This window comes from Rana temporaria, chromosome 2 (assembly GCF_905171775.1).
Source record: "Rana temporaria chromosome 2, aRanTem1.1, whole genome shotgun sequence".
In the NCBI taxonomy this organism is placed as follows: domain Eukaryota; kingdom Metazoa; phylum Chordata; class Amphibia; order Anura; family Ranidae; genus Rana; species Rana temporaria.
Window position 1 is genome coordinate 269,205,801 of NC_053490.1, and position 23,149 is coordinate 269,228,949.

Genomic DNA, 23,149 nt, shown 5'->3' on the forward strand with positions numbered 1-23,149 from the left:
AATAATTTTTGCAGCACTTTTTTAAATATTGGGCGTCCTGACCTGCAGTATTCTATTAAAATCACTTAAAGAGTAACTCCAATTTCAAGGGCAAAAAAATGGCAAATAAAAAAAAAGAATATATCATATAAAATATCGTACATATACATATTGTAATTAAATGTAAAATAAAAATTACCTTTCCTTTTCAATCTGCAGCTCTTTAATTTTCTGTAAAATGCAATGCACTATGGCTACCCGGAGGAGTTCACAGAATGTGTACAGAATGCTCCCAGATATGTAACTTCTTTCTTTTGTGATTGGCCTACTGATTTTTCAAGAAGTCTGCACTTAGGCCCTGTACACACGGGCAAATATCTCGTCAGGAAAAACCCGTTGTTTTCCCTGACGAGATTCTTGGCAAGAATTTCTTGCCGCCCGAGTGTACACACTGACCTTTCTAAAGAACCGCGGTTCTCTTAAAGGCAAGAGCGCGGTGACGTCATCGCGTATGACGAGCATGCGCTTGTCACATTCAATGCCGTCGCCGCCATCTTGCTTCACCCTACCTATGCAGTGGAAGCTACCGCGCATGCGTCAAAGTCATTTCGAGCTTTCGCGGGTTTCCACGGCAACAGGTAAGTATACACACTCTCGGGTTTCTCGTCGGGAAACAGGCCGACAAGAATCTCGACGAGAAAAAAGAGAGCATGATCTTTTTTTTTCTCGTTGAGATTCTGGCCAGATTTCCAAACATGAAAGCCTCGTACACACAAACTGTTTTCTCGGCAAGAAGCAGTTTTCTTGCTGGTTTTTGCAGAGAAAAATGGTCGTGTGTACGAGGCTTAAGATGCAAATCACATTTTGGCATCCCCTGCAACAAAAATTTCATTTTTGGTTAGTTACTCCCAAAGTCAAATCATATCTAAAGGGATGTAGACCCTGCAGCTTGCCCCATTAGAGCCCCTCAGCAGCCGATTGATAATTATGGGCCAGATCCACAAAGAGCCGCCGTAACTTAAATATTCTGATTTAAGTTACACTGCCGCAAAATTTCTACCTAAGTGCCCGATCCACAAAGCACTTGCCTAGAAATTTTCGGCTGTGTAACTTAAATCCGTCCGGCGCAAGGCGTTCCTATTTTCATGGGGCGAGTCCCATTTAAATTAGGCGCGCTCCCGCGCCGGACGTACTGCGCATGCTCACGACGTAATTTTCCCGACGTGCATAGCGCGGTTTTACGTTACGCCGAGTTTTGTGAATCGTGCCGGGTAAAAAAAGTTGCGTCAAAAAAAAAAAAGATACGGCGAAAAAAAACCCCCAAAAAAACAGCGTCGCGGGTAAGAACGATCTACTTTTACAAGGTGTAAACAGTTTACACTTTGTAAAAGCAGCCCTAATTTTACACATGCAACTTAATACTTACGGAGAAAAAACGAAGCGTAAAAGCTTTGTGGATCTCCGTAAGTGCTAATTTGCATACCCGAAGCGGTGGATGAGGTACTGCATCCTAAGATCCGGCAGTGTAAGTCCCTTACACATGTCGGATCTTCTGCCTATCTTTTGGAAACTGATTCTGTGGATCAGTTCCAAAGATAGAAACAGGGATACGACGGCGTATCAGTAGATACGCCGGCGTATCCCTTTTGAGGATCTGGCCCTATGGAACCACTCCCATACAGACTCCCATAGACACAGTCAGACAAATAAACAGCCATTTCTTCAGAATAACAAAAGGTAGGAATCTGCAACAAAGTTTGTTAAAATCCTTGCAATGTACATAGATCACCCAGAGGGGAAGGTTTTTTTTTTTTTTTTTTAACGAAAGTGGAGTTACTCTTTAACATAAAGTCTTTTGAAAAGATAGGGGTTGATTTACTAAAGGCAAATCCACTTTGCACTACAAGTGCACTTGGAAGTGCAGTAGCTGTAGATCTGAGGGGGACATGCAAGAAAAAAAAAAAAAGCATTTTTGCTTGTACATGATTGGATGATAAAATCAGCAGAGCTTCCCCGCATTTCAGATATTTCCCTCAAATCTACAGTGACTGCACCTCCAAGTGCACTTGTAGTACAAAGTGGATTTGCCTTTAGTAAATGAACCCCATAATGTAATGAATTTTAAAAGCACAGCAACTACTCAGGGAAAGGTTCTAAAGATTTGAAAGCCTCTGTAGCTTTTTTAAACTCTAGTTTAGTCAATTCTAACTAGTAAAATTTCTACTAATTTGCAGTATAGTTTATAGACTAGTTACTCTTCCTTGATGCTGTACAATGCGAAAAATCTTCACTCCGTAACAGTATTGATCACATGCCCTATAATAACCGTTATGTTATCTACACATGCATTTGTCTGTTTTTCCCTATGTCCAATATTTTATTTTTTTTACATCTTTTTGAAACAAATTCTTCTAAATTGTTTGGAATATTGTACTGCATGTAATTGCAAGTAGTATTCATATACATCATCACTTAAGTGGCTTTAAAAACACAGACAGATGTGTGTATAGGCTATAAAAGCAACGTCAATACAGAAAGCAACACATCGATTCAACCAAGGCCACTATTATTGACATAATATTCCAGTCTATGAGCCAAAGTGATATCTTAACAGATGATTATGAGATTTATTTGTAAAGAGTGCCATATTTATTAGACATCTGTATGGTGATAATAATGACAACAGAAACCTATGGGAATGTCGCTAGCATCAGTTAATACCGGCATTGAGGATTGTTAAGTAATGACATTTCAATTTCAGAACTCCTACAAATATCAGCTTCTAGTGTTGTAATGGAATTGCATACAACACATACAACCAGAGCTTTTTTTCTCAGAAAATAGGTGCAGGAACTCAACCACGACCTGTTCAGATTTCACAAACAGTAGAAGGGTCTTAAAGGGGCATTAAATACCAGAATTGCATTACATACAGAGTGCAGAGTTCAGGGGGTTACAAAGCTGTCACTTGTAAACACAGAAACCAGACTTCTTTGTTTACAAGTGATTGTGGTGAGCAGGCACCAAAGGGTCTGAGCCAGAGGTGGTGGAACTGAGTTCCCCCAAGTTCCCCCTGAAAAAAAGCCCTGCATACAACTGAATTACTTCAATATGATGATTACCTAGCTAAAATTATTACGTGAACCTTCCAACATACTTGTCTGGGTGGATTTTAGACTGCTGTATTCTTACCATAATTTGAAAATATACAAGGTAATTAATTTCTTTAACAGCTTCATGGCAAATTATATTGAAACACAGTTTGTAAACCAGCCCATTATGATGTATGTATATGTCACAAACTGTATGTTACAAGAACTCATCACAAGGATAAGCAGGCAAAAAGAAAACACATTGCTTCATAAACAATTTAGATCTATCTGACAAGACACAGTAATCCTATTAAATCTGAATTGAAGCTTCAAGATATGAAAAGGGTAATGAGATTGCAGAGGGATTACTTAATCATTTTAAACTGTTGAACTGTTTAGGTTCAATTTCTTATACTGTAAAATAATACAGTCATAGGCAATGCCCCCCCCCCCCCCACCTAATATGTTGCTGTCTGTTATTAATCGCATGTTTAAAGGAGAACTCCAGCCAAATTATAAAGCAGGGTTGTTGTTTTAAAATAGGGAGTGTTCAAATTCTTCAGTAGTAAAAATGAACCATTACTTTGCTTGCCATGAGAAAGAAGTTAACAGTATGCTTGAGCCTGTCCTCTCCACTAAATCATGCTGATTGACAGAATAGTTCAAAAGAGAAGGAGCAAAGAGAGAAGCGTTTCATTGAATTATACAAATCTAGCCTTCATTTTTAAATTCATCATTTAGAAATACTTACATTCTGCCTGGAGGAGCAAAATCGCATTTATTCACAGCCACTATTACAGTCACAGGGAAAGGTAAAATATTTTTTTTTGTAGTGAAATGGTTATGTTTCTCTTCTGTTTATGCCCAATGCAAATAAAGGTTAACTCCAGCTAAACAACTAAATACACAAATTAAATACATATACCGTACTGTATAGGAGATGTTTTACCTACCGATGGATTTGAATTTCTGTTTATCCAGTCCTAAGATTTACAGAGCTCTGCCACTCCACATAGCCCTTTTTGGCAGGGCAAGACCTGATTTTTCTATGTTGACGATAGGTAAAACTTATAGGTAGGGGGCGTGGCTTGGCTATGGAGGAGTGAGGACGTGCGTTGCCTCAGCTCCTCGCACACCGCGGCCTTAATCGCAGCAAAAAGGGGTGATCCGCTCCCCAATCAGCTCACACGATGTCCCAGGGACGGCGGGCACTCTCCCAGCAGGCGAGACCGGAGGGGACCCGACAGGAGCAGCTGGACGCTTTCTTCGGCGGAGCCCGGGGACCGGGCCCAGAAGCCTCCAAGATGGCGCCGACGCCTAAAGCAGCAAAGACATCCAAAGCAGCACAGAAGGCTGCGTTCCAGCAGCAGCAGCAGCAGGAGTTGGCAGACACACAGATCTCCTCTCCGGAGCTGGTGAGTGACACTGCTCCCCCTCCCTCCCCGGGATCCTCCACCTCCCATGGACAGGGCCCTGACATGGCAGACGTCCTGAATGATGGGGATCTGAAGCGCCATATTTGGTCTCTCCCCACACGTGCTGATTTAGAAAAATTTACTGCCAGGGTGGAGAAGGCCTTTACTGCAGACATAGCACAGCTAAAGGCAGACACTAATCATTTGGGGGCCAGAATGGAGTCAGTGGAACAGAGGCTGGAGGAGGCCTTGCCAGTAATCTCCATGTTACAGGACAGATGCAGTGCCCAGGACCAAAAAATTGAAGCATTACTCTGCCAGCTTGATGATTTTGAAAATCGCAGCAGGAGGGCTAATATTCGCATACGCGGCCTGCCAGAGGCGACCGCCCCCAAAGACATTGTCCCCACGCTGGAAGATGTATTCAGGGAGATACTGGGCCTACCTGCCACAGCTCCCATTGAGATCGACCGCGCCCACAGGGCCCTTAGACCCCCTTCTCAGGATGTGGATAATCCCAGAGACGTAATTTGCCAGCTCCACAAGTATACCCTGAAGGACAGAATTATGCAGAAGATGCGAGGGAAGCAATACTTTGACTTTGACGGGGCTAAACTTTCCTTTTATCAGGATATTTCGCGGCGCACACTTATGCAGCGTAGAGCCCTCCGCCCGCTGCTAGAAGCTATGCAAAAAGCAGGCCTGACCTATCGCTGGGGGTTCCCCTTCTATCTCCAAGCATCCAAAGATGGCCGGCAGGCCACACTGCGCAACAAGGATGATCTCCCGCATTTTTTGGATACGCTGGGATTGGACCCGGTGGACTTTCCTGACTGGAGGGAATTGTCTGAGCACCCCCATTTGCAGCCTCCTCAGCCCTGGATGTCGGTCAACCGCAGGCGCGACCGTAGACGCCCCTCTGCTAACCCACTTGGGGGTCCGGACTCCCCGGGGCATTGATGGGTCTGACACTATATGCCCCTTTCTGCTACTCTTTAGTGGCTATTTGCACTCCCCCCTTGCCCTCACTAACTGCTACCTGTGAGCCCCCCCTTTTATGTCTGGACTTTGCGGGGATGTCTGGTTGTGGGTGGAAAGCCTCAGTCATAGCGGCGCAGTGCGCCTTGGTAATGCCTGCAGTAGGGTATGGGGCCACTGTTGATGCCGAGTGTCGGTCCTGGACTCCCTATCCCCGACCCTGGAGACTGGTCCTGATCGGGCCCTGTCCCGTCAGATGATTCCCCTGGCATCCGAGTCCGTGTGTTCTCACGGTGTTAGCTTAACCCTGACTCATTGTTTTTTTTTTTTTTTATATGGTTTTTTCTTTTTATAATCACATTTTACTGAGCGGATTGCCTCTCCTAATTGAATGTTCTATGTTAGCAAAGCGGTGGTGTGCGGGGACTGACCCTTGCACCCTGCCCTCTCGTGTAGGTCCACGTTCCCCCCGTAGGCCGTACCTTATTAGGTATATTTTCCTATTTGGAAATGGGAATGGGCCCTGGAGACCCCTCCTTTGGAGGGTTGAACCCGGGACACATCCCCTTGTTGTTTTGGCAGGGGTTTTTTACCCCCCTGCAAGCGTATGTTCTGTGTATTTGTTTCTCTGATAACTGCTGTCTCTCTTTTTTATCTTTCTATTCTTTCTCTTTTGCTTGCTCTTTTCTCACAGGAACGGCCTCTGGCTCCGTCCTCCGCGCTGCGCCCGCCCCAGGGATAAAACACCCCTCCGCGACCAGATCTTCCGATGGCATCACTTAAGGTAATTTCATATAATGTCCAAGGTCTTTGCTCCCCGTGTAAACGTAGTAAATTGTGGTGGGAACTGAAGAGGTCTGGGGCGCAGGTGGTCCTTCTGCAGGAAACACATTTTACGCCCCAGTCACTGCCCAAGCTCCCGACTCACTTGTACAGCCAATGGTTCCTGAGTAACTCCCCGGATGCCAAGTCTAAGGGCACGGCCATTGCCATACACAAATCTTGCCCCTTCCAAGTTACTGACAGCAAGTTAGACACCCTGGGAAGATATGTTTTTTTAAAGGGATCGGTTTTGGGCCAGACACTCACCGTCGCCACGATTTATGCCCCTAATTCGGGTCAACTCTCATTCCTCGACAGCACACTGGACGCCCTGGCGGACTTTAGAGAAGGGGCTTGGTCCTGGGTGGTGACTTTAACGTTAGCCCCGATCCACAGCTGGACACCTCCCGCAACCGGCCCTCCCATTCGCACGCTTTCCTTAGACACTTCCGTCGGTCCCTTCAGTCTCACCGACTGGTTGATAGCTGGCGTGTACTGCACCCGGCTGACAGAGACTACAGTTACTACTCGAAGGTCCACGACGTCTACACCCGTATAGACCTCATCTGTGTAGACCACCTAGCTCTGGAGGTATTGCAGGCTGCGTCTATCGGGAACCTTACTATATCAGACCATGCCCCTGTGTCAGCCACGTTGGCCCTACGGCCGGATGCCCGTCGGGCCTGGTCGTGGCGGCTAAACGAATCCCTACTGGACGACGAGGTAGCTGTCTCGGGAGTGAAGGAAGTTTTGACCCATTATTTTCGGGAAAACACCACGGAGGGTATGAGTAAGGGCATTGTGTGGGAGGGCCACAAGGCGGTAGTGAGGGGTGAACTGATCTCCCAGGGATCTAGACTGAAGAAAGCCCGTCAGGCAGACTTCAACAGGGTGCTGCAGGCTCTTCAAACGGCTGAACTTCGGCATAAGCATACCGGTGGCCCGGAGGCTCTGCGGGAGTTGACTGATCTGAGGGAACTATTTTTGCGACTTCTAGACCGCCAGGCGCGTAGGCAGCTGCGCTATATGTCGCATAAATACTATGAGCACAGTAATAAATGTGGCCGTATGCTTGCCAGGGCACTCAGGAAGAAGCGTGCACAAATGTTGATACACAAGCTCTACCTGCCCTCTGGGTCACTGGCGGTCAGGTCCTCCCAAATAGCCTCTGGGTTCCGAGATTACTATGCTACCCTGTATGACTTAGGCTCGACGCGCCCCACCGGGGGTAATGACTCGAGACTCACTGACATACATGACTACCTGAAGGCGTCTGGTCTTCCCTCGCTGACAGACGAACAGGCCACCCAATTAGAATCCCCGATCACCCCCGCGGAGATAGAGGCCACGGTGAAGTCGCTGCCCAATGGCAAGAGCCCCGGCCCTGACGGATTCACTAAAGCTTACTATAGTCAGTTCCTGCCTCTGCTATCTGGGTCGATGTGTGCCTATTTCAACTCCATAGCAGAAGGCAGCGCCATTCCTAGTGAGGCGTTGTTAGCTCATATCTCAGTTATTCCCAAAGATGGGAAAGACCCGACCCAGCCCCAAAGTTACAGACCCATATCCCTCCTGAATGTGGATGTAAAAATCCTAGCAAAAATTCTCGCCACCAGACTGAAACACCTGATCCCGTTAATTGTCCACCCTGACCAGACGGGGTTTGTCGCGGGCCGGGAGGCCCGGGACAACTCTGTCAGAGCAATTCAGCTCATTCACTGGGCACGTACCTCGACTGACTCCTCCCCGTATCTTATCCTCTCCACAGACGCGGAGAAGGCCTTCGATCGGGTGGACTGGAGCTATCTCCAGGCCGTGCTTGAAACCATGGGCCTTCGTGCACATATGCTGACCTGGATTATGGCGCTGTACTCAGACCCAAGTGCCCAGGTAAAGGTTAATGGATTCCTTTCCCACAGATTCCCGATCAGAAATGGCACGAGGCAGGGGTGTCCGCTGTCGCCCATCTTGTTTGCCCTGGTACTCGAGCCTTTCTTGCGCACCGTCCGGGCAAATATTGACATTAAAGGACTGATGGTGGGCCACACTGAACACAAGCTTTCGGCATACGCTGATGATGTGTTGTTCCACTTGACGGAGCCCCTGATCTCGTTGCCAAATTTGCTACGGGAACTTAACCATTTTGGAACACTTTCAAATTTTAAAATTAATTACTCGAAGTCCGAAATGCTCCCTATACAGATGTCACCCGCACTAGCTGACCGGTTACAGACGGCTTTCCCATTTACCTGGGCAAAATCCTCTCTGAAATATTTAGGTGTCCGGCTGACGGATAGGTACGATACCCTCTATGCAGCCAACTTCCCCCCCTTGCTAGCCACAGTGAAAAAGGACCTGGCCAATTGGACTAAGACGGCCTTTACCTGGCTGGGGAGGTTGGCTGTAGTGAAGATGAATATCTTGCCTCGCATCCTGTTTTATATGCAGATGCTGCCCATGTCCCTTCCTAGGGCTTTCTTTACCCAAGTGTCCACTCTGATCTCTAAATTTATATGGAACGACCGGAGGCCGAGGATCGCACTTCGGTTGCTTACGCGCCCGAGAGAGGCAGGGGGACTGGGTCTCCCCGATATTCACAGATACCACAGGGCGATTATCCTACAGAGGATACTTAATTGGCGCTTTCACACTACCTCTAAGATCTGGGTCTCTATGGAGAAATGTATGGCGGGTAGGAACCTTTCCTATGCCCCTTGGCTGTCCCGGGGGGATAGAGGACTGTCGGACTCTGTTTCCCCGCTGACGGTCCAGACCTTGAGGATCTGGGATCGGCTCAATGCTCGGCTGGCGTTGGCCCCCCCTGTGTCCTCTTTAGCCCCGCTGGGTGGTTTCCTGTGGTTCGCACCGGGAGAACAGGCGGGTTTTTTCGGGCCGTGGGTGGACGATAGTAATGCTAGCTGCGGTAAATTGCTGCGAGACGGTAAGCTTTTGACCTTAGAGACGCTTAGAGGACGGTATGGGTCCTTTCCCATGGACTTTTGGCGCTATCGACAGCTTCATCACTTTTTTGAGACCCACGGGGACTCGATCAGGGACACTTCCACGCTTAAAGCCTTTGAACGCCTCTTTATTGAAGAGGAACCGATTCCACATATGATCTCTGAACTTTACCGCTTACTTAGCTTTGCGACCCCCACACGGAAACCCGCTTTTGTCCGGACATGGGAACGAGACTTAGAAATAACTTTTACCCCCAGCCAGCTGACGCAACTGTACCAATTCACCCGATCTAGCTCAATTGACTCCAAGACCCAAGAAACAAATTATAAATTGCTGTCGCGTTGGTACCGTGTACCTGCGGACTTAGCTAGAATCTACCCTTCGGTGTCTGACAGGTGCTGGAGGGGCTGCGGCCACAGGGGCACGCTCTTGCATATTTGGTGGAACTGCCCGGTGATCAGACCTTTCTGGTTAGATGTACAATCCCAGATTAAGGATATACTAGACCTGGACGTCCCTTTCTCCCTGACCCACTTTCTGTTGCACATTCCTCCCATGCCGACGAGCCAATATAAGCGCAGTCTACTGCCTCATCTCCTGAATGCAGCAAAACGGCTACTTCCAATATATTGGAAGCGCCCACAGGTTCCCAGCAGGGAGGAATGGATTCGTAGAGTAGATGAGATACGGGAGGCAGAGGACTGGATTGCCACTTGTAGGAATACGCGGGAGAGCTACTCTAGCACCTGGTCGGCCTGGACGGAGTACTTCTTGGACTCGAGACTTGTGTCATCTAGCTTAGATGTGGCATTGTTGGAGTTAGCAGACCCCTCCCTTAAGCAAAGACCTCGGGCCCAATAACCTGCAGCTCTACCCTTGGTTGAGCTGCTCTGAATTTCTTGAGTGTCGTCCTCTTTTAGTCGCTATCATTGTGAGTTGGTGGTGGCGTGTGGCGCGGGGGCGGAGCTGGATGTCTGGTCTCAGGTACGTTCCTTCTGATTCTAACCCTTCTCTATCCCTTTTTTCTCTCCCTATCTTTTCCTCTTGTTCCTTCCCTTTCCTCCCCCACTTCCCCTTTCTCTTTGCTCTCCCCCTAGGGGCCTAAGGGCGTTGTGGTGGCACTGAGGGTCCTGGTGGCTGGTGCGCTGGGGGGGTGGGTGCTGGGGGCCCTGACTGGTCGGACGGACTCGGCAGCCGGCTCCCGGGGGGGCAGCCTGGCCTCTTCTGAGGTGAGGCCCCTTTTTTGCCGCCCCGGGGCGGATCTGTCGATTGCTGAGGGGGTCGGTGAGGATTACCGCAGGGAGGAAGGTAAGTTGGAGGTCCTTGGAGGCCCCCCTTCCTTCGTGCGTGCCCGGCCGGCTTCCCCCTATACCTTGCACAGTGCAATTGGTTTCGTTTTTCTTTTGTCCGTCGGACGGGTTGGGTCGGCCTTCGGCTCCCGGCCCCTCCTTGGGGCCCTTAAGGTTCCGGAAAACCCCTTTTAATACCTGGAGGATGGTGTGCCACCTCTGTATCTTAAATCTCAACGTAGGTGTACTGTATGGGGGGGGTGGGCCCCGTCCTCGGTCCGCCACCCGATTCTTCAGCCTCCCTTTGTGATGTTAGTACGGCTACTAAGCCCCGGTGGGAATATGTGCATCCCCTGTCTTTTTCTCTGTTATGTTGAAAAGAAATGACAAAAATGGATGGCTTATTGTTTGATGTATGATGCCTTTGACAACATAAGTTGTAATGTATTATCATGCCGTCCACAAATAAAGATTTTACAAAAAAAAACTTATAGGTATAGTCCCCACAGCTAGTGTCCTGTGACTGGACAGTAAATAGAGAAGCAGCACACTTATGAGCTCATCTTTCTGTTACCCTTCTCTCTCCTCCTATCAGCGTGTGTCTCTTGTTAGCCTATGCTTAATAAAAATCTTTACATTGTATCTATTTCCTGGAGGGCTCATTTGTAGTACTGTAGGTATTCACTTCAATATAGGAACAATCAAACCATAAGACTTAACCAACTTAGGTAAATTCATTTCAGCTTAGCATTATATTGCAAATTCCCTATAAAATCTAAGTTTATATTAAAGTGCAACTAAACAAACTACATATTTTATTCCAATTTGCTGTTTTACCTGGAAAGCTCACATTTGAAATATTTTATACATGCATCTATAATTTTACTTCCAGCAGAATTTAACTCTCACCTAATTCCATCCAACTATCTATCCCCCGAAGATTTAGCCCCTTTCTGAGGTATTCTAATTTATGTAGTGTGGTTTCGGTTCCTGTTTTTATCAAGAGTTTCAGTTTCTCCATTATCTTGACTTCTCTGAGGCCTCGTACACACGACCGAACATGTCTGCTGAAACTGGTCCGCGGACATGTCTGACCGTGTTTACAGCCTAGCGGACCGGATTCCTGGCCGAGCGGACAGGTTTCCAGCGGACAAATGTTTCTTAGCATGCTAAGAAACATGTCCGCTGGAAGCCTGTCCGTCGGACATGTTTGATGGTTAGTACGACTCATCGGACATGTCCGCTGGCCCGAGAACCCGCGCATGGCATCGAAGTGATTTGACGAATGCGTGGAAGCATTGAACTTCCGGGTTCGCGCACGTCGCCGCGTCATTGTCGCTGCCACGTCACCGCGTTGTCACCGCGTATTCTGTCCGCGGGGATTTTGGTTTGATGGTGTGTACAACCATCAGACCAAAATCTCCTAGCAGACATGTCCGATGAAAACGGACATGTCTGCTCGTCTGTACGAGGCCTGAAAATGATGAGCTCTGTCTTACCCCTCACTTTTTGAATAGCCATTTATTGGTCAAGGTGTCTGACTAAATAGGCAGCCTAGGAAGTGTGAGGGGTATTTTGAGATGTAGTTATGACTTAAGATGAACTATGCTTACTTCATTATATTCTCTGCTTTTGAACTGCCCAAATTGGGGCATGTTCATTTTATGCAGCTGTCTACCTCAAATTATTTATACATCCTTATGCTTGTGTTGCTATTAAGTCTCTCATCAGCAGAACACCTCTTTCTATCTGAAGGCCATTCAACCTAAAGTCACTTTCTTGCCCTGGGGTCGCCCATTTAGACTTTATCATTAATAACAATTTTAGTCTTCTTTTGAGAGACCTATGGTTACACAAGTACCATCACTGGATACTTTTCTAAATCATCACAGGCAATGGTGGAAGTATAGGGGTCGCTGAGGTCGCCATGGTAACCGGGCCCCCTGTATACCTCAATAGGAGGAGCGGCAAGGGCGGCTGTCCTCAGCTAAACTGTAATCGGCACTGCATGGAGCTTGTCACACTGATTTGACCTAAAGTGAAAGCACAGTGTGTGCGGTGCCCTTTGTCTCCCCCTACAGTGCAGTACCCAGCAGGAAGAGGTAAGGTAAAGGACTGACGTTTTTTATAAGGTTATCTCTACTGTATGTGTGGTTATATGTGTGTGTGTGCGTGCATGTATGTATGTGTGTGCATTTATGTATATGTGTGTGCACATGTGTAGTTATATATATATATATATGTGTGTGTGTGTTTACATGTAGGTACAAAACAGATTATAGCGTACACATGCACAAATGACATCTATCCTGCAAGGCTAGTTAAAAACACCTGAACATATTCAGAAATATGGGGGTTTGGTCATATAATGCTAAGCCCACTTACTGCGACAAAGTCCTAACCTGTTAATAGAATGAAAGAACCTTGGGAGATAAACTCCTCTTTATGGGAGAACTGAAAGGATTCCTCCTATGCACTGGTGGCCACTAATATAAGGAAATTAAGAGGGGGAGGGGTGCTCCAGCCCAAGAAACCTGGTCAGGATCTATACAAAATACAAAGACACACAAATTCTATACATATAAGATGGTGCTTCTATAAAACAGATTATAGCGCACACATGCAAAAATGACATTTATTGCGCAAGGCTAGTTAAGTCTCTTGGGCTGGAGCACCCCTACCCCTCTTCATTACCTCACATTAGTGGCCACCAGTGCATAGGAGGAATCCCTTCAGTTCTCCCATATAGAGGAGTTTATCTCCCAAGGTTGAGACACTAGGTTCTTTCATTCTATTAACAGGTTAGTACCCACTAATCTGGGGTACTTTGTCGCAGTAAGTGGGCTTAGCACTATATGACCATATAGCGTGACCAAACCCCCGTATTTTTGAATATATTCAGGTGTTTTAAACTAGCCTTGCAGGATAAATGTCATTTTTGCATGTGTGTGCGGTATAATCTGTTTTGTACTGTCTTTGGTCTTATAGCAGCACCATCTTAGATGTATAGCATTTTTTTGGGTGTGCCCCCCAAGTATGTCTTTGTATTTACATGTAGGTATGCGCTTTTAATTCTGACCCCCCTATATGTGTACAATCAGAACTTATTTTTTTTTCTTGCTTGTTCATAGTACGAGCAAAAAAATGCTGTTCCTCTGAGAAGCAACCCATGCTCAGATCGCTTTTCAGAGGCATTTGACAGCCGGTAAAGAGGCAATATGTTGACCGCCTGTTCTAACCCCTTAAATGCATCATTACTATGCTGCAACTGCATGCAATGCACACAGTTGCAGGGGGTTGCAATGCAGTCCCATTCACCTATGGGTATACTTCAAGTGTTCCCTGACTGGAAAAAGATTGATAAACACTGGCATAGAGGAAGCAATCTCTCCATTTTCCTCCTGCAGCCGCTCAATGCCTACAGGAGGGAGAGGAGAAATTGTAGAAATTGGTTCCTTTATATGCAGCCACCCACTAGAGACCAGGCCCTGTTGTTCCGTCTCCGGGCTCGGAGGAAAGGGCCCTGTCAGGGGGTTAGGGGGGCCCTTCATGGTTTCTTGCATCAAGGCCCTGAAGGTTCTAGTTATGCCACTAATCACAGGGCTATATTAATTACAGTATTTAAATGCCCTAAATCTTTTGGAAATTTCATGTGTCTTAATTGTTAGGGGCCAGTGTGATAGTACAGTATAATATATTAATTTCCACATGTGGTAATTAGAAATCAAAAGTAAACAGCACAGGAGATGCTGCAAAGCATTCAGGGAATATAGGAAGTTGTTAGAAGCGATAACCATAAGCTTATATTGGATTGTTGAATTAACTATTGTTTGAATTGCTATTACTGTGCTAATGTTATAAAATCAAAGTGTATGATGTAACTATGGAACTCCTTTAAACAAATTATAAACAGTACTTGTAAGGCTTGTTGAGTAAACTTTGAAATTCCCATATAAATTATTTAAAATGTTATAATTAGAACATTTTTATTTAAATATTTCATCAATTGAAAAAAATGATTAATAATTTATCAAGCTACGTTATTCTGAAAGAAAAAATATAACAATTACATTTCATTTGATTTAAAAATGTTAATATGGGTATTTGCTAGTTATTATTTTCAGTTATTATATGTATCTTCTCTAAGGCTAATGCTCCGATGGACCATTTTCATCGAACGAACCGATCGTGTGTGGGCCCCATCGTTTTTTTCCCCATCATTGAAAAAACTTAGGACCTGTTTTAAAATTATCTGATGGTTAAAAAAACGATAGAAAAAACGATCGTCTGTGGGCAAGTCCATCGGTTAAAAATCCACCCATGCTCAGAATTAAGTCGACGCATTTTTCTCAGCACGCCGTAGTGTTTTACGTCACCGCGTTCTGACACAAACTGATTTTTAACTGATGGTGTGTAGGCAAGACTGATGAAAGTCAGCTTCATCGGATATCTGATGAAAAAATCCATCGGTCCGTTTTCATCGGATGAACCGTGTGTATGTGGCATAAGATTCCTGTGTAGAATAAAATGTATATAAACCCCATATATATTGCAATTTACCAATTTTTAGATGTGGTGGCTGATTTAATGTTTTGCTTTTAGGTATTCTTCCCCTATTTTCACCTGGTGATTCAACCTGTCCTAGGCTCAGCATACACATACCGAAAATCAGTAGTTTCAGCAGGAACCGGCTGAAACTTTCTCGGTGTGTACCCCTGTCTGTTCCACAGAAGCTGGCAAACAGTCCTGCTGGAAAACCAGCACTCGATCAACGATTGAATACAATGGTTGCAGTCTTTTGACAGGAGCACCCGCTGTCAGAATACAATAGTGGGCCAGGGGAATGTATGGATGTGGGGATGTCAGTTTTTTTTCCCGTTCAACCAATTGGTTGAACAAAAAAGGAACTGTGTATACCCAGCTTTAGGATGACTCCTCTATCTATGGAGGATTAAGGAAGATACCCATGGACAGCGGCATTGACTAGAGAGTATAGTATCAGATGGACTTGTAGATTTAAATGGACTTCATGTTAGTACCTAACAAATGAAAACCTAAATCCAGCTAACATTTTTTAAGCAAATACAGAATCATTTTTTTTTTCTTTGAGGATAAAGTTTTTAACTAAATTAATAACAATTTACAGCATTACTCCATTGCAAAAAGAGCTTGGGCACATGATTGTACATGTCATATGACCACATTTTTAAATCACATTCCAGGTCTTTATAAATGTACCAGAAGATTTTTTTTATTTGAAAAACATATTATAAGAAAAGCAAAAGTAATGGCTAGAGCCAGAGGTAAAAGGTCCTTTGATGTTTGACAGCTACTGCCCTGTCTGCTGCCTGAACCTGTACTGATAACACATGTGGTCTTCCAGCCCTAAGTAACTACTACAGTATTACGCGTAGAGCCCTTTAATTATTTACATTCTTTTTATGACAAAGCATTGCTAGGTAATACTGTTTTATGCTCACAGAGAAGTAATTGATATCAAAGTAAAGTACATTTTTGGAGAAGAAACTGTCAGACTTCAGGTTAGTTATCACTTCTAATTCCAAGGGTCATCCTTGGACAGACAAATAATATACTGTAATATAATATACATTTTTATTTTGCAAACTGCGAACTTATATAAAAAATATTTAGATTCTTTAATAACCATAATGGTGATTGCCTTTTTGTTTTTTGAAAAAGTATAATATAACAAAATAATAATATAAATATAAAATATAAAAAACATATAATAAAAACTTACAGCATTCAGAAATCCTTCAAACAGAGGAGCACTGTGAATACCACTATTGACATAACCACTGAAAGAAAAGCAGAAGAAGCGTGATGTAGTAACAGGTTGTATTTTTGTATTTCAATATCCAAATATCATTACTTAAGCAAGACAAGTGTTAAATTATTAGTTTATATACTTTAACTGATCATTTTCACAATTTGTACACAATCAACAGTTTGCGAGGGGAGAAATAGGTTTTAAATGAATACGCATTAATGTACAGACTAAGCAAGGATTGGCAAATTTATACAATAAACTTACTTGTGGCATCAACAACCAATAGGATTATGGAAAAGAATGCATTTACAAAAAAAAACAAATCTATACAAATAGTGTTAACATTTAGCAATTAACATTATTTAGTGTATTACAATATCTCCACGTTCTGTCCAGTTGAACTATTTTTTTGTGACCATACGCAAGTTGTATGATTTGAAGAACCTCTTTAAATCCTAAAATGATCCTTGGAAATGTAATCCCTTCAACTTGATTTACAAACAGCTTTCAGGATTATGGTACCACAGTGTTTGACACAAATACCTGACAAGAGGATAACATCCCTTTGCATCATTAAAGGTATCATCAACAGGAGGTCCTGATTACCCTATATAGATCTTGAGTTAGACCTCATTTAGAATACCAATTCCGGAGACTTGACTTACAAAGAGATTTTGAACAAATCCAGATATGGGCAACAAAAATGGTGCATGGTCTCAGACAAAAAAAGTAAAATAAAAAATAGAAACGAAAAAAGGGACAGACTAGATGAACAACTTGGTCTTTTCGTTCCATCACAATTCTATGTTTTTTCTGGGATTGATTTATCAAGGCAAACCGACTGTGCACTTTGCAAGTGCAGTTGCACTGATTTTCCCCAAATTTACTTTGCAAAGGATATCCAACCCCACAAGGAAAATGTAAAAAAAATGCATTTTTGCCTGCACATGATTGAATGATTGAAGTCAGCACAGGTTCCCATTTTCACTGAGCTAAGTGGAAAATCCGTTGCAAAGTGAAAATTCGCTTGTCAAAGTGCCCATGCTCTATTCCTTTAATGAATCTATGTCTATGTACCTTTTGCACAATCTGGCCATGCTACAGAAAAAAATGCTAAAGTACAGTATTTCTGCTTTAAAGCAGTGTTTATGTGATCTGTATAGTCTGATTTTCCTGTACTACTGTACAGTATGCAACAGAGCTGGAGGAGGGAACATCATACAACTGAGAACTTTTGGCCTGGGGGAATAACACAACCAACTAGTCGTTTCATGGTAGAGATTGATTTCCATGGGGCAAAAATGTACAAAACAATATGCCATGGTGCCACATTAATGGTGAGCATGATAAAATGTAATGCCCCTAAAGGACATGGTTTATTTAACATTAGCTTCCTTTGCACCTCTTAGAATTCAATCATGACATCTCACAGCTACAAATCGAGGATGAAGGACTTCCTTCAGTGATCACAGATCTACAGAGTCAGCAAGTAGCTATATAATGTCACCATAAATCAGTAAATGCACCCTGCAGCTGTGATGGTGTAAGCAGAGGGGAGGAGACTAGACAGCAGCACAATTGTCAATCTAAGTTGCGCCAAGGGTATCAGTAGAGACTAGAAGCACAGTAACAGCTATATTTCCAGAAGCACATACCGTAGAATTTTGATTTTTTTGATTGATAACTAACAATAAATATGAAGAATACTATGTAGATAAGGACCTTGTAACTTCTCAGTTGTTGTTAATCATGGTCTCTGGAATCAAACTTTAATGCAGTGGCGGCCCGTCCATAGGGACGCACGGGCGCCGCCCCCCCCCTCCCACAGTCACAAAAAAAAAAAAAAAAAACGGGCCCTTTAAGAACTTTTATTCGGCTAAAATGTCATTTTGACATTTTAGCCGCAGTTCTGGCGGCCGTCTATAGAGGGCGCTGCAGCGCCACCCCCTCTCGCAAACAAATAACACACATTCGTGCATAAATGCACAAATGTATGTTATTATTGGTTGCCAGCCATGCCTGGTCTATTCAGATAACCGGATGCGGGACGCCGGTTACCCGAATAGCGGCAGCTGGTTGGCTGAGGGGAACTGCCTATCAAAGCCAGCGGCTCTGATAGGCTTTTCTCCGGCTCTCAGCTGTCTATACTCTGAGCGCAGGCAATCTGCGCTCATTGTATAAGACAAACGGCCGTTTCAGCCAATCAGGTTCCCGGATTCTGGTTATCAGGAACCTGATTGGCTGAAGCTTCACCACAGCGGCAGAAGACATCGAGGGAGCACATGGAATCCTGAGGTAAGTGCTTTTTACAGGGAAAGGGGCACAGTGACATCATGGGGCACAGTGGTGACAAAGGGCACAGAGGTGACAATTGGCACAGTGGCATCATGGGGCACAGTGGTGACAAAGGGCACAGAGGTGACAATGGGCACAGTGGCATCATGGGGCACAGTGGTGACAATGGGCACAGTGGCATCATGGGGCACAGTGGTGACAATGGGCACAGTGGCATCATGGGGCACAGTGGTGACAATTAAAGGGCACAGTGGCTGCGTTTGATGGCATGGCACAGTGGTGACAATTGATGGCACAGTGACTGCGTTTGATGGCATGGCACAGTGGTGACAATTGATGGCACAGTTGCTGTGTTGCATGGCACAGTGGTGACAATTGATGGCACAGTGGCTGCGTTTGATGGCATGGCACAGTGGTGACAATTGATGGCACAGTGGTTGCGTTTGATGGCATGGCACAGTGGTGACAATTGATGGCACAGTGGCTGCGTTTGATGGCATGGCACAGTGGTGACAATTGATGGCACAGTGGTTGCGTTTGATGGCATGGCACAGTGGTGACAATTGATGGCACAGTGGCTGCGTTTGATGGCATGGCACAGTGGTGACAATTGATGGCACAGTGGCTGCGTTTGATGGCATGGCACAGTGGTGACAATTGATGGCACAGTTGCTGTTTGATGGCATGGCACAGTGGTGACAATTGATGGCACAGTGGCTGCATTTGGTGGCATGGCACAGTGGCTGCATTTGATGGCACAGTGGCTGCATGTGATGGGCACAGTGAGGCTGCAATTTTTTTTTTTTCGTTTGCGCCCCCCCAAAAATTTTGAGCACCAGTCGCCACTGCTTTAATGTCTGCATAAAATATAGCCTACTGTATTCATCAAATGGAGAATCTCACTTTGGTGATGAAGGATCAAGATGGGAGGTACCGAAAGACATGGGCCCCGTACATGGCGTACAAGGAGGAGAAAAGAGTAGAAGGGTAAGGGATCTGGCTGTTCGGCCGGGAAAAGAGGAGGAGCGAGGCGCTGAAGAGAAAGGGCCTTTTTATTAGGAGGGGGGGATGGGTAGTACAGAGAGAGGGTGGGGGGGAATATAGGGAAAAGGAAAAGAGGAGTTCACATTAAGCTAAGTAGTAACTCAGGAAGTAATAGAATGTATACAACCAATGGAATGTAATAGAAATGTTATATTAAGACCATGTAAGACTATTTGGAATTGTAATGTGAACTCTATGAAAAATATAGAATTTAAAAAAAACAGCCTACAGAATAATCTGTTTATGAAGGGCATATAAAGCCTGTCTTATCGCCCTGCCTTAACCACTTGCCGCCCGCCGCACGACTATGTACGTCAACAGAATGGCACGGGCAGGCAGATTGGCGTACAGGTACGTCCCTTTAAATCTGCTGCCCAGCAGGCACGAGCATGCCCGCCGCGTGCCTCGCGAGTGCGGCCGCGGGTCCCAGGAACACGATGTTCCAGGGAGTCCCGCGATTGCGGTCGGCAAGGGCAGAACAGGGGAATGCCTTTGTAAACAAGGCATTCCCCTATTCTGCCTAGTGACACTGTCACTGATGACCGTTCCCCATGATCGGAAATGGTCATCAGTGACATGTCACATGTAGCCACGCCCCCTAACAGTAATAATCACTTCCTAGGGAATACTCAACCCCTGCAGCGCCACTTAGTGGTTAACCCCTTCACTGCCAGTGTTTTTACTGCATTTTTATAGTACTGATCGCTGTAAAAATGACAATGGTCCCTAAATGGTGTCAAAAGTGTCCGATGTGTCCGCCATAATGTCGCAGTCCCGATAAAAATCGCTGATCGCCGCCATAACTAGTGAAAAAAAAAAATAATAATAAAAATGCCATAAAACAGTCCCCCTATTTTGTAGACACTATAACTTTTGCGCAAACCAATCAATAAACGCTTATTGCAATGTTTTTTACCAAAAATATGTAGAAGAATACGTATTGCCTAAACTGTGGGAAAAAAAAAATTATATTCTTTTGGGGGATATTTATTATAGCAAAAAGTAAAAAATATTGAATTTTTTTAAAAATTTTTCTTTTTTTGTTTATAGCGCAAAAAATAAAAATCGTAGAGGTGATCAAATACCACCAAAACAAAGCTCTGTTTGTGGGAAAAAAGGACGTCAATTTTGTTTGGGAGCCACGTCGCATCGACCGCGCAATTGTCAGTTAAAGCCACGCAGTGCCGAATCGCAAAAATTGGCCTGGTCTTTGACCACCAAAATGGTCCGGGGCTTAAGCGGTTAATAACATGAGTAAGGGAGTCATTACTAAATAGGACATTGCAGGTACAGACCCTACAAATATGTTTGTACTTGTGAAGATTATCCTAGCTTTGTAACATTCAAGTTTTCATTCTACTACCTGAAAACAAATCCATAATGGGAAACACTTACATTACATTAAAGATTTCCAAATCTCTTTTTCTGTAGAGTAAATATGTATATTAAATTAAACCTGTCAAAATCCTGGCAAATGCAAACTGAGAATATGATAAAAACATATGGCTGCAGCTAAAGCTGTAGACAAATCTTGTCTGTTTGTATAGAAGTTGAGCTTGTATATATCTCTGGATCTATTGATTGTTTTGGCATGAAGTTTTCCCTGAAGGTAACCTCTGCTTTTATGTTACATGTTCACTTTGCTTTGAATTTTCTGGCAGGATTACTTTAAGAACCAGATAGTACAAACATGTTGGTTTTAGAAATCTAATTACATAGTAACCCATATTTTGACTTAGGCCAGCCATAGACGGAGCGATTTTCTTTTCTGAACAGTCAGTGTTAATGGGGGAATCCCTTTATTGGAGCCACTGTGTTCGCCATTGAGCTGTCCCCGCTGGGAGAACACAGTGATTATTTCTAGCGGCTTTAACAGCTGCTAGCAATAATTGCATATAAAATCTGACAGTCTAGATGTACCCAAGTTGATCAATTGTAGGTACATTAGGTACATTCAGCCTGCCCATACATGGTTCGAACCTTGTCCGGTTTCTGCTGAACCGGCTGAGATTCAAACTGTTCAAATTTTGCAAAATTTGCTTTTATTAATTGCCACAAAAAGGTTAACCACAAACCTCTTTCTCCCCCAATTAAATACTGAATCAAACACTTGTGGCCATCTTTTTTATTATTGTGGAAATCAATGTGTGACACACAAGCAAGAACTTACAGCAAGGATGGTGGAGCAACAGGAACACCAGAAAGTTTTGCAGCTTGATCAATCAATATCTTTGATGGCTACAACACTGGTTCACTCTGCAAAGGAATGTTCTTTATGCTTAGTGAATGTAGTGAAACTTGACTTTGAAAAAAAAAATATATATATTTTTGTTTGCACATGATGGGATGCACATTATTGGAGAGAGGGGAAGTGAGAAAGAGAGAGAGAAGAAAGTAGTGCAGGGGATGAGAGAGAGGGTGGTGAGAGAGAGGGGGCAAGGGAGGGGGTGAGAGAGATGAGAGGACAAGAGAGGGGGTGAGAGAGAGGGGATGAGAGGGGTGTGGGAGAGAGGAGGTGGAAGAGGAGGGGTGAGAGAAAGAGGTAGTGAGAGAGAAGGGAGTGATAGAGACGTGGATGAGAGAGAGAGGGGGTGGGAGAGAGGGTAGGTGAGGGGGGTGAGAGAGAGGGCGTGAGAGAGGGTGAGAAAGAGAGGAGTAGGGGGGTGAGAGAAAGAGGTGGATGTAAAAGAGAGGGGATAAGAGACAGAAAAAAGGGGGTAGGGGTGAGAGGGGGTGAAGTGGGGTGAGAGAAAAAGTGAGAAAGAGAGGGGGATCAATAAGAGGGGTGTGAGAGAAAGGGAGTGGTGGGAGAGAGAGGGGGTAAGGGAGCATGAGAGAGGGGTGGGAGAGAAAAAGGGGGAGAGAGAGAGGGGGTGAGAGAGAGAGTTGGGTTATGCAGGGTGGGAGAGGCGGTGAGAGAGAGAGGGGGAGAGGGAGGGGGAGAGAGAGGGGGTGGGAGAAAAAATCAGGTGAGGGAGAGAGAGGGGGTGAGAGAGGTGGGGTGGGAGAGAGAGGTGGGGTGGGAGAGAGAGGTGGGGTGGGAGAGAGAGGGGGTTGTGAGAGAGGGGGGTGGGAGAGAGGTGGGGTGGGAGAGAGACCCCCTATCCCTGACTGTAGTCCCTCCTGTGCCCCCCTGTCCCAGCCCCAGTCTGTGGGTAGGTGTATGTGATGTACCTACCTCCCATCCGTCCTTGCCCTTTGAGCCCTCAGTCAGTCTATCTTCCTGTTGATGTCACAGCTGGGAGCAGAGAGGAAGTTGTAGAAGGAGTGCAGGCTCTGGGAAGCGCCCACTGCTTCTCAAGTCAGAGTGGCGGTGGAGGTCTTCTCCCTCCCGGGCTCTCAGTCCTAGCCAGCTTCATGCTGTTCGCCTTCCCCCGAGGCCACACACTGGTTGTGTGAAGATTATATGTGGGGTTTGGGCATACCATCCTGCCCGCACTACAAAGATGCTGCTGTCAGCACTGGATTGGCGGATTTAGCTCC

General features: G+C 45.0%; 1 protein-coding gene across 1 annotated transcript in view; it reads right to left on the reverse strand.

Moving 5' to 3' along the window:
- The window catches only part of LOC120926758, a 127,273-nt gene that overhangs the window by 34,659 nt on the left and 69,465 nt on the right, over positions 1 to 23,149 (reverse strand). Inside the window, exon 5 of the mRNA XM_040336934.1 lies at positions 16,298 to 16,355. Coding sequence (XP_040192868.1) covers positions 16,298 to 16,355 — 58 coding nt within the window. The remainder of the gene's footprint in view (positions 1 to 16,297; positions 16,356 to 23,149) is intronic.